Below are 12651 nucleotides of genomic sequence, written 5' to 3'. Positions count from 1 at the left end.
AAGGAGTAAATAAGGGAACTACCTGAGCGTCTTGGCTCTTATCTGCTCTCAGACATCTCAGATACATCAGTGTCAGATCAGAGGGGTAAAGACAGGAACCCTTCAAAGCCTGCGGATGAAGATGAACCATCGCACAGGAATGGGGAGCCGCAGGTCATTCGTCTGAGTCACTCACGTCTGTGGCGCAGGAATTCCGACAAGATGGCCGTGCACGAGGACCCTGGTCACCCTATTTCCATGGACGGTCTCGGGTGTGAAACATACTTCGGATTTATCATTATATATAATGCAATTGTGGACTATAAAATACAGATTTAAAGTGAGACTGCCTTTTAACCCTTTCATGGCATGAACAGAGGTCATTGAGGCGTAGATGCCCTGACCACATTTAGCAGCTTTGGTACGTTTTGGGTAATTTGATAAGACTCTTTTTTATTTACTTTTTTACTCTGTAACTCTGCATACCTAAATAATTTCTACATTGTTTTAAGAGGAACTCTGGGAAAATAAAAAATGTACCCTTTGCGGTGGGGCTAGCCCCCGCGCACTTCAAGGGTTAAGTGCTTGTTTTGTCTTGGGGGTTCGGTCCTGCACTGGTAAGCGCTTTTGCCCTGTGCAAAAAAAAATGCATGTGCATTTTCTAATGTGATGGTGTGAATGGGCCCATGGGTCTGGGCTGACACACTTTGATGCAGCAAATACGGTGTGCGTTTGACATCAGTTAGAAACGTTTCTGAGATCATTCAGAATTCATTGCAGGTACAGTTGGCCAGCATTGCTTCAGTTGCTTTTCCATTCCCATTGACTTGTATGGGGCAAGAGATCTTCAGCGCTCTCCCCCCTCCGCTCTGGTTGGTAAAATGTCCCTCGGCTTCCCCACGTCTAATGCAAGTCGATGCACCTGTTGACGTCAGCAGTCCTTAGACCACCAGAGCCCAGGGCAAAAGAGGCTGCTGGGACCAGTCTAGCAGCCTTGGGGGAGGAAGACCTAGGAACTGCTGACATCATAACATCTTATGCAGGTTCGTTGACTTGCACTAGACATGAGGACGCCAGCAAGAGTGGCGAGGGAGAGAGGAGAGCGCTGAGCATCGCGGGATGAAGGATCAGCTGAATAAATCTGTTTTATTTGCATCCCGTAGACTAAAGAAGCACTTAACCCTTGCAATGCAGTGGTAGTCACTGCAAGGGTATGTTTTTGATTCCCCCCAGAGTTCTTCTATAACTTCCTTATCATTCATCCCAAGCGCTACTTGGGCTTAGAATTCTATGAGAAAATAGTTAGCCCCTAGCATCACTCAGGTAGCGCTCTCAGCATCCTTGCTGAAAAGTTGGAAAAAGTCAGGTAACCCAGCCAAGTGATTCAATTGTGTTAATACCTCTCTGCAAATCTGCTGATTAACACTAACCACCACTTGAATAGAAGTATTTATTCTGAACACCTGTAAAAGAGGTATTTACACTGACCACTAATGTAACAGAGGTATTTACACTGATCACCAATGTAACAGAGGTATTTACACTGATCAACAATGTAACAGAAGTATTTACACTGACCACCAATGTAACAGAGGTATTTACACTGACCACCAATGTAACATAAGTATTTACACTGATCAGCAATGTAACAGAGGTATTTACACTGACCACCAATGTAACATAAGTATTTACACTGATCAACAATGTAACAGAGGTATTCAGACTGACCACTAATGTAACAGAGGTATTTACACTGATCACCAATGTAACAGAGGTATTTACACTGACCAACAATGTAACAGAGGTATTTACACTGATCACCAATGTAACAGAAGTATTTACAATGACCACCAATGTAACAGAAGTATTTACACTGATCAGCAATGTAACAAAAGTATTTACACTGACCACTAATATAACAGAGGTATTTACACTGACTACCAATGTAACAGAAGTATTTACACTGATCAGCAATGTAACAGAAGTATTTACACTGATCAGCAATGTAACAAAAGTATTTACACTGACCACTAATATAACAGAGGTATTTACACTGACCACTAATATAACAGAGGTATTTACACTGACCACCAATGTAACAGAAGTATTTACACTGCTCAACATTGTAACAGAGGTATTCACATTGACCACTAATGTAACAGAGGTATTTACAGTGACCACCAATATAACAGAGGTATTTACACTGATTAACAATGTAACATAAGTATTTACACTGACCACCAATGTAACAGAGGTATTCACACTGGCCACTAATGTAACAGAGGTATTTACACTGACCAAAAATGTAACAGAGATATTTACACTGACCACCAATGTAACAGAGGTATTTACACTGAACACTAATGTAACAGAGGTATTTACACTGACCACTAATGTAAAAGAGGTCAGTAAGAAGAGTCTGCCTATGTGAGGAATTTGGGCCACACCATCGCGTTTCTTATGTGCACTACAGCGCAGGATCACAGCGTGCATAAAAACTAGTTACGATTAGAATGTATAAAGCTGTCAGTCTTGCACTGCGTTACATTATTAACTCAACTGCGCAAACAACACATTATGTGCTTTGAGAAAAATGCATGTGCATTTTCTAATGTGATGGTGTGAATGGGCCCATGGGTCTGGGCTGACACACTTTGATGCAGCAAATACGGTGTGCGTTTGACATCAGTTAGAAACGTTTCTGAGATCATTCAGAATTCATTGCAGGTACAGTTGGCCAGCATTGCTTCAGTTGCTTTTCCATTCCCATTGACTTGTATGGGGCGAGAGATCTTCAGTACGGCTGCTCCCATGTACATATATAATCTGAACTATACATAGTAACAAGCGTATCGGAATGTTAGCGCACATTGGTGAGTTAGTTTACATTACGCTTTCACAATCACAAATATATCTAAAACAAAAACCTTAAGAAGGCCCCTGAATAGCCCCTCCACCCTCATGCTCACCTCTGCTGAACACCGCACTCTCATACGGGATCTTGTTCTTGGTTTCCAGACTGGAGCAGTTCCAGCGGTGTTCCCTGAACTGGTGCTGGCACTCATGGATGGCAATCTGGATCCCCTGGATGGCCGAGGCTGCTACGTCGGGGTTCCGCATGCAGACTTCCATCTGGCGCCGGGTCAGTCCTGGTAACGTCAAGCACACGGTGTTGGCATTAAGTACCGGTTCTGGCGGTATCTTCAGTCCTAGAATCTCATTCGTCAGGGACCTGCATGGCGAATTAAGAAAAGGCAATGTTAATTGATTATTCTTACGATCGAGGTAACATATTTCAGAGCAATTTAAAGAGAACATGAAATAATTTGCAGGACTTCCCAGCCCACTGGTTGAAATTTACATGAAATATGCAGTCTTGCAATGCCTCATGGGAATTGTAGTTCCACAACAGATAGCTACAAATCACATAATGCCTCTGTCTCTGGGAACCCGTAGCTGTCAGATTCTTGCAATGCTCATGGGACTTGTAGTTTGCAAACAGCTGGAGTGCCGAGGTTGCCTACTCCTGTTCTAAACTGAGAAAATGGAGCAGATCCCGCTGCATGTTAACAAAGTAGAGATCTGCTCCATTTTTTTTAACATGAGAGAAACAAATTCAAGCACTGCCCCATTTTCTATGCTGTGCCCCTGCCTACCCGGTCCCTCCCCAGGTTCAGACCAGCAGACAGTTCACATCCCATACGCCAGGTCCACTCTTGTGGGGATTTTCAGCAGTTACATAGTTAGTCAGGTTGCAAAAAAGACACAAGTTATCTTCTCCTTTGTTGATTGGGCGCAGAATCCATGCCAGTCTCTCACTTTGAAATAGAAACTGGTGAGGGTGGCGCAGATACACCTTAAACAGATGGCACAACAGCAGTGGCGTAACTAGTGACCTCAGGGCCCCGATGCAAAAATCCATGAAGGCCGCCCCCCCAAGAAGAAGCAAATTAGATTTTTTTTTTTTTAAACAAAATTTAGACAAGGAAAAAAAACCCAAAAAAACACTCTTCTCTTTCATGTCCCCAGCTCCCCATTATCTCCTCCTTCATGGCCCCAGCTTTCCGCTCCCGGACCCCATGTCACCTTCATACTTCCAGCTCCCTGTCACCCCCTTCGTGTCCGCAGGAGCTCTATTCGGCACTGGGCAGCAGTTCTGTGTGATGAGGGGGCGGGGATTACACCGCTCCCACTCATTGGCTGCTGCCCAACTGGATGATACTTCACGCTGCGCCCCCAACCAGGTGAGGGGAGCAGCGTGAAGCATGTAGTGCCCAGGACAGGAGGAAGAGGTCCTGGGAATGACATTAGCGGTTACCAGGATAATAAATATCCTGGTAATCAGCGGTTACCAGGGGCCCCTTCCTCCTGTCCTGGGCCCCCTCCAAGTGGCGGAACTCCAGGGCCTGGTCGCGGCCGCGACCTCTGCGACCCTGGTAGTTCCGCCACTGCACAACAGCTAGAGTGCTGAGGTTGCCTACCCCTTCTCTATAGTATTCCCCCAACAGTTACATATATGAGATGAGGGGAGGGGCAGAAGATATGGGCCAGCACAGACAGTAATAAGACACTTCCAGAAGAGGAAAGGGTTATGATGTGCATGAAGGGATGGGGACTCACTGTGCTAAGGAACCGATTAATCAAATTTTCCAGCAAAGTACATTGCAAGTGAATTAAAAAGTTGGTGACAGGTTCTCTTTAACATAACAGTCTACGACTCTGTACGAAGTTCATGATTGACGGGCGGCTCGTACGTGTCACCTTTAGAGTATTATCTGGCATAAAGACTAGCACCTGGCTGGGGGAATTGAGGCATTGTTTACAAGTCACTAGATATGACTGCGAACAAATGAGAGATGAATGGGGTGAGGTCACTGCCAGCCTCCGTCCGCAGTCAGTGGGGAGGTTTTCAGTGTCATTCCCGCATTTCTACCTGTCCCTTCCTGACGTTTCACAGACATCTCCACCTTTTATCTACAAGAGCCTTGAGCTACGAAGCTCTCTGGGTCTGCCTCGGCCCCATTAAACTAATTATGCCCTTCTCTCTCTCAGACATTATTGCTGGGCCGGAGGATGAGCGCTCCGCAGCAAGCTGAAATGGCGCAGGTGACGGGAATCGGAACGCCTACATGCCCTCTGGACACTCAGATGGGGGGGGGTTTCAAACACTGCGGTCTCAAACTATCCTGTGGAAAAACAAAAGGGTATCAATAAAGGAGACCTGCACTGGGAGAAATGCGAAGACGGCCATTGCTATTTTTCTGGTTGTCATACTGATCTGTTGGCTCCAGTAGTTGCTGATGAACTCAAGTTTGGACCAACCCGGGTCCAAAATTAAGCTCCTTTGAACTTGGAAGGAAGCTCTGTCCTCTGCCGCCTGAGGAACTAGCCGCCTGCAGCTGAACACAAACAAAGGGGCGGGATGCACTTATCACTAGGGTTGCCGCCTTTTATGGGAAAATATATCAAATATGTTGTCTCTTCCTTATTAATAAGATTGGAAACATGTCCCATTTAGACTGGGAAGGCCAAGTGACAACCCTATTAGGCACACCATGACAACAAGAGTGAACCTGGGACAGGAAGTGAGGGGAAATTTCCCTAGTGAGGACACACATAGCAAAAGTAACCTGACTCTTCTTCATCCTTCCAAAGCTTTCCAAAAATGTAGAAAATGTCATCTAAAGTTCTAAAGTACAAGTAGTGATGAGTGAACTGGCCTAGGTTCAGTTCACATGGATGTTTGCCAAACCCAACCAGAAATCCGGTTTCCGGGAAGGTCCAATGAAAATCAAACCCATGGCCGTCTGTGTCCTAGCAACCAATGACCCATACAGTCTCAGTGGTTGACTGGTGGCTGGGCCGCACAGTGTCATTGGTTGCTAGTTTACAGCTTTGGATTGGGTCATTGGTTGCTAGGATACAGCATAATAGCCAATGATGCTGTGAGGCCACCTGCATTGTAGTAACCAATGACACATTGTGACCAGTACAACCTCATTGGTTGACTGGTGGCTGGGCCGCACAGTGTCACTGGTTGCTTGGTCACAGCATTGGATTAGATCATTGGTTGCTAGAAGGCAGCATAACAACCAATGATGCTCTCCAGCATATTAGCAACCAATGATGCAGTGTGACATGTACAGCCTCAATGGTTGACTGGTGGCTGGGCCACACAGTATCATTGGTTGCTAGGTCGCAGCATTGGATTGGGTCATTGGTTGCTAAAATAACAACCTATGATTCTGTGAGGCTGACAATATATTAGCAACCAATGATACAGTGTGATCCGTACAGCGTTATTGGTTGACTGGTGGTTGGACCTCACAGTGTCATTGGTTGCTAGGATGCAACATAACAACCAATGATGCTGTAAGGCCTCCAGTCTCTTAGCAACCAATGACTCATACAGTCTCATTGGTTGACTGGTGGCTGGGCTGCACAGTTTCTGCATGGTTCCCAGCATTGGTTTGGGTCATTGGTTGTTAGGATGCGGCGTAACAAGCAATTATGCTGTTTGGCCGCCAGCACCTTAGCAACCAATGACGCATTATGATCAGTACAGCCTCATTGGTGGCTGGGCCGCACAGTGTAACTGGCTGCTCAGATGCTGGAGGTCTTACAGCATCATTGATTGTTATGACACTTCCTATCATTGGTTGCTAGAGCACAGCATTGAATTGGGTCATTGGTTGCTAGGACACAGCCTAACAACCAATAATGGTGTGCGGCCCACACACAGCACCATTGGTTGCTGGGACATAGAAGGAGGTTTGGAGAATGGGCATTCTGGCCAAATCGTTCACCCTTTTGGTGAACTGCAGATGGATTGGGTTCTGGCTGGACACATGGTTGACCCAAACCCGAATCTCATCCCTACGTACAAGAGCATGTTCAAAAATAAGCAAACCAAACTGTTACAAAAATCGTCGCACTTTTGAACACTTGTGAAACCACCACCAGAAGAGTGCATGACCTGAAATTGTCTTTTCCTGGGGACCTGACTCCCACGTAGCTGCAATGTGTCTCTTTCTCACATTACAAAGATACATGGCACCTCATTGTACCCCCCCTTCCCCGGGGCCCACTGGCCATTTTATTGTATTCATGGACACAAGATCAAAGCCTAGGCCAAGTCCCTGCAGATGAAACGAGAATCCAGCCAAAAATAGCCAGCGATCCCTCCACGTCATGCGTTCCCCTGATCAAAGCCGAGGCCTCTGATACATTTCCTGTCTGCAATTTATTCCCTGACATATTTTATTTACTCTCAGGCTTCCCCTCACTTCACGTCTGCAGAACCAATTTCCATGCGCTGGAGCAGCATGTGGAAGGGGGTGGGGGTGGGGGTTATATTGCGGTCTACAACACGGGCGATGAAAGTGGGGCGTGGTTTTGTGGTTCACGGGCTCGCCTTTGAAGTGGGCAGCATTTTCGAGTGTGACACGTTCTTGCGTGACCTGCTGCAAACCCATTTAGGTTTCTCTGACCCGTGCTTAACCCTTTCCCGCTGGGGACCTGTACAAAGAAAAACACTCCTTCCTGTCCATTATTTACACCTCGGCGCTTTCATTTTACTGCGACATAATTTATACCAAAAGCCAAACATTTTTTTTTTAATTTGGATACAGTAGGAAATAGTTAAAGTGACATTAAACCCTCAGATTGTTTAACATAAACCAATACTGTAATGTGCGCCTTACTGTAATCCATGGTAGTTTCCCTTCTCTTTGCTGCTCTTCCTTTTAAATCCTCATGTCTTCTCATGCTTGGGGAGAACTATGGGGAAAAGGAGAACTATGGGGAAAAGCCCTAACCCCATAGTTCTCCTTTAACTATGAACAACAATGTATCTTATTTGTGTATCACTCGGCTGTAGATCCTCCAATCATCTCTGAATTGGTGCTGACACTATCCTTCCTTCTGGAGGGGGGCTACTTTTGTTCCCCATGGTCCCTGTGTTTGTTGTGAAGTAGTCACCGCTCCAAGCTCACTCCCGGGATGGACTACAATCTCATGTTTAGTTTACTAATTTTGTATTGAGATTGTAGTCCATCCCGGGAGCGAGCTTGGAGCGGTGACTACTTTAAAACACACACAGGGACCATGGGGGAACAGAAGTAGCCCCCCTCCAGAAGGAAGGACAGTGTCAGCACCAATTCAGAGATGATTGGAGGATCTACAGCCGAGTGATACACAAATAAGATACATTGTTGTTAATAGTTAAGGTTCTTGAATGTATTTATAAGATTGAACTCCCGAGTTTAGTGTCACTTTAAGTAACTGGGTCACTTTTTTTTTTTTGCTGAATGTTCATTTTGAAGATTTCGGAATCTTCCAGTACATAAAATGTCTCATTAGATGTCATTACGTGATCATAATTGTTACTTCTCCTTTTCAAGAGACCAAATGATGTCACAGCCGATTATGACTAGACACACGTTTAGGAAATGCGTCTGCTCCCTCAGACTCCCCAAGGTGGTACAGATTGCTCAATTCTTATATAGATTCTGAGCAGGTCAGTCAGATGGTTTGTTGAATGATGGTAAAGTGCAACTCCAACACTAGTTTTGGATAGATAGTGGAAGGCTTAGAGAACCTCTGGCTTTTTTTAACCTATATGTTGAATACATCAATGGGACTTTAAAGAAGAACTATGAGGTTAGGTCTTTTCCCCATAGTTCTCCTTAGGGTAACGGGAGGACACAAACTAGCGTCCTCCCGTCACCCTAGGCTCAGTATACCGCGAGCTGTAGCTCGCGGTATACTGAGACGCCGCTGCTGAAGCGGATCCCGACAATTATGTCTGGATCCGCCCAGCTGCGTGAGTGACAGCTGGCTCTGCCTATCTAGAGGCAGAGCCAGCTGTACCCGCCCCCTCCCCGTCCGTTCCGCCAGTAAGCGCTGGAGGATCGGAGCAGGGAGGGGGGAATCCAGTTTAACTTTAAGCACTTCTGACCATACACATCACTTAAAGGAGAACTATGAGGTGAGTGATATTCACTCACCTCATAGTTCGAGCCGACGTGTGACAATGAGACTGTCACAGGTCGGCTCAATAGATCGGGAAGTGAGCGAACACATACCGTCGCTCGCTCACTTCTCGATCATCTCCCTGCAGAGAGCTGTGACTGCCAGTCACCGCTCCCCGCAGGGATTCCCCCCTCCCCTGTCCGATCCTCCAGCGCTGACTGGAGGAACAGACAGGGGAGGGGGCGGGTACAGCTGGCTCTGCCTCTAGATAGGCAGAGCCAGCTGTCACTCATGCAGCTGGGGGGATCTCGACAGTAATGTCAGGATCCGTCCCGGCTGCGGCGGTCTTAGTATACCGCAAGCTGTAGCTCGCGACATACTGAGCTTTGGGTGACGGGAGGACGCTAGTTTATGTCCTCCCGTGACCCTGCGGAGAACTATGGGGGAAAAACACTTACCCCATAGTTCTCTTTTAAGGGTATCTATGGTGAAAAACTACAAATAAATCTGTATTTCTATATTGAATTTCCATAAATTCTATCCCGCCCCAAACCAGATCCATCTAGATGTTTGTAAAATTACTTAATAAAGTTGCCCATAGGATGGACTTCCTCAATGTACAGACACCATATAACTCAGCCCTGTGAATATGAACTTCCTTGTGTCACCGCTCTCACAGAGCCCGTCTTCTGAACTACAACTCAACGTCTGAACAATGTAACATTATCTTTGCTTGCTGGAAGCAATGCATGATGGGATATGTAGTCTGGAGAAATGGAGATTGCATCACATCAAGCAGCAGGGAGAGAGACGCAAAGCACACTGGGAATCCAGGAAGTTGTTGGGAGTGATGGGCAGACGGAAGGCAGCGCTCCCTACATAAAAGGGATTTTTTCTAATAAGCTTTGATTGTATTATCAGAAACAAGCAGTAAAAACCTGATAAGGTGTTCAAAGCCTTCTACATTTTGGAGTATATCTGGGTATAGACCAAGATGGCGGCACCCGAATATCTAATTTAAATAACACATTTTTTTGCCCTGCACATATCTGATCGATACTAAAAATCACGTCGATCGGGCGTCTCTAGAGACGCCTGATCGCTTGTATGTAAACAGCCATCGCTGGCTGTTTACATGCTCACAGTTTTCCCTCTTGTGTGCGCGCTGAGTGCCGCACACGAGAGGGGGGAGGGGCAGGACGTCTTAAGACGCCCTCCCGCTCCTAGCAGACGTCCGTCCGGCCGTTCACAAACGGCCATGGACGGAAGGTGGTTAAAGAAGAACAAATAGAAGATCATACAAATATAAATTGCGGAGCAAAGTGTTTCTTTATTTTTTTGACCAAGCACATACAGTCATGTTTCTGATCAGCTCCAACTCTCTCAGCTCGGCTTCCCTGAACTTCCTGTCCAGTACTAGATCACAAGGGACAGAGCAGCCTCCAGCAACCGTCCATCTACTAGCAGGGAAGTGTCTTGCCTTGCTGTGTCTGTGTGTTTGTGAAAGTAAAGGATGGACACCGACACTCCAAAGCAAGTTCACTTCGTGTTTATTAACGTACTAGTTGCAAGTAGAACACTCTATACAACGTTTCGGGGTCTCACAGGATCCCCTTCTTCAGGCTGATTCTGCTGGAAGCTAAAAGTTTTAAACATCAAGAAGGAGCATCTATTGTACGTGATTTCATCAGCATTTGAAATAGTTTAAAAACCATTTGATTTTAATATCAATTTAAGCGCTTGTTTTGTCCCGGGACTCAAATAAAGCAGATTTACATTTTTCCTCAGTCTCCTCCCCCAGTGATCAGTCTGCTGCAGGCAGGAGGAAGCATTTCCTCAGTCTCCCCTCCCGCAGTGACCAGTCTGCTGCAGGCAGGAGGAAGCATTTCCTCAGTCTCCTCTCCCCCAGTGATCAGTCTGCAGTAGGCAGGAGGAAGCATTTCCTCAGTCTCATCTCCCCCAGTACTACAGGGAACAGACATCTTGATTTCCTCTGTAGATAACTGAACGCCAGTAATTGCTTTTATACAGTTTTAGCTAATACACCTGCTTGTGCTTCAGGAGGCAGCCTGTAGGGGGCAGCAGTGAGCCACTCATTCATTTCCTGATGCAAACTCTTCAGGTTTGCCGGGATTTCCAAAGCTGCCAGAAGCAGACAGATACAGGTGAATATAAGGAAAAGTGAAGCACTATGGCAGTCCTGAAATATACAAAAGTTTCAACTGAATCGCTATTGGCATTCTAGCATTTAAAACACGCTGCAATGCCAAACTGGCGACTTACAGAATTGAAGTGGCACCCGGAAACGTTGAATAAGCTTTAAAGTGGATTAAAAAAACGAAATGAGTGACAGTCAGTCTGCCAAAGTCTTTCATAAACAATAGGGATGCACCGATACCGCTAACAGTAGCAGTGCCGATACCGAGTATTTGGGCGAGTACCAAATGATCCGATACCTTCCCCGATACCGGAACTTCCGGTTAGCGGAAGATTTCCTCTGGCCGGTAGTGCTATAGGGGAACATGGAGCCGGGTTCTCGTGCCATCGGGAAGCTGGGTGGCGAGTAATGACCTCACTGGCAGGGAAGCCGGCTCCATGCTGATTGGCCGGGAGCTGGCTTCCCAGCCAATCAGCATCGAGCCAGCCAAACAGCCGGCACTTGCTGATTGGCCGGGAAGCCGGCTTCCCGTCCAATCAGTATCGAGTCGGCTGACCAGCCAGTGAGGTCATTACTCGCCACCCAGCTTCCCGATGGCTCGAGGCTAAGTGGCTGGGAAGCCGGTTTCCCGGCCAAGCTCAATCAAGCCGGCCAGACAACATGAAGCCAGCTTCTCGGGCAATCAGATTGCCCGGGATGCCAGCGGAAGCACTGGTATCGGTACCGATGAGTACCGAAAGCAAAGTATCGGCACATCCCTAATATGCAACTGCTATTTGTTTTTGTAAATACCTTTTTTTTATTTTGTTTTTACTGTTTTTTTATTCTTTGTTGCATCTCAGTGCTGATCAACTCCTGCAGGGTGACAACACGAGGGCACAACTTGGAGACAGGGACGCAGTGTTGTCACCCTATAAAAGGAAGTGGCCTGAACAAGGACCTTCATGGCAAATTAAATATTATTCAGATTTTGAAAAAAAAATGACAAATCATTTCGGAAATGACATTACATGTTATGAGATTTTAGCGATTGGGGTTTAAATTTGATAAACAAAACAAAGTGGGAAATGGCTTATACAGATGAAAGAACGTTGAACCTAATAATGGGTGATTGGTAGCTTCCATGGATGTGAACGCTGCCCACAGTAGCAGAGGCGGCACAGTCATACAATATTGTACATTTGCTGTATTGCAGAAGAGTAAAAGGAAGGAGCGGGCAGACATTGCGCAATATCCCGTGAGCAGGGCACACCGACGGGGCAGTTTTTACCAGAATTTACCAGCAGAATCTCAGAGAGAGTTTCACAATCAAGATGAAAACATTCTCCGCTCGTTCGTGTCTTACAAAGTAACTGTGTTCTGGAGAGAGAGATACTATGGGGGGGGGGGATTGATAAAAACTGGAGCAAACAAAATCTGGAGCGGTTGCCCATGGCAACCAATCAGCTTCTCTCTTCAGTTTGCCCAGGTAAGATTTGAAAATGAGACAGAGATGCTGATTGGCTGCAGTGCAAATCTGCTCTAGTTTTTATAAATTCCCC

At 46.2% G+C, this 12651-nt stretch overlaps 1 protein-coding gene across 1 annotated transcript in view; it reads right to left on the bottom strand.

Annotated features, from left to right (window-relative positions):
• LOC108802066 (protein Wnt-10a-like) overlaps positions 1 to 12651 on the bottom strand; it is a 50587-nt gene that overhangs the window by 27315 nt on the left and 10621 nt on the right. Inside the window, exon 2 of the mRNA XM_018573957.1 lies at positions 2949 to 3211. Coding sequence (XP_018429459.1) covers positions 2949 to 3211 — 263 coding nt within the window. The remainder of the gene's footprint in view (positions 1 to 2948; positions 3212 to 12651) is intronic.

The sequence above is a fragment of the Nanorana parkeri genome, unplaced genomic scaffold (genome assembly GCF_000935625.1).
Source record: "Nanorana parkeri isolate BGI_ZX_2015 unplaced genomic scaffold, ASM93562v1 scaffold2641, whole genome shotgun sequence".
NCBI lineage: Eukaryota > Metazoa > Chordata > Amphibia > Anura > Dicroglossidae > Nanorana > Nanorana parkeri.
This window is presented reverse-complemented; position numbering and strand designations above follow the sequence as displayed.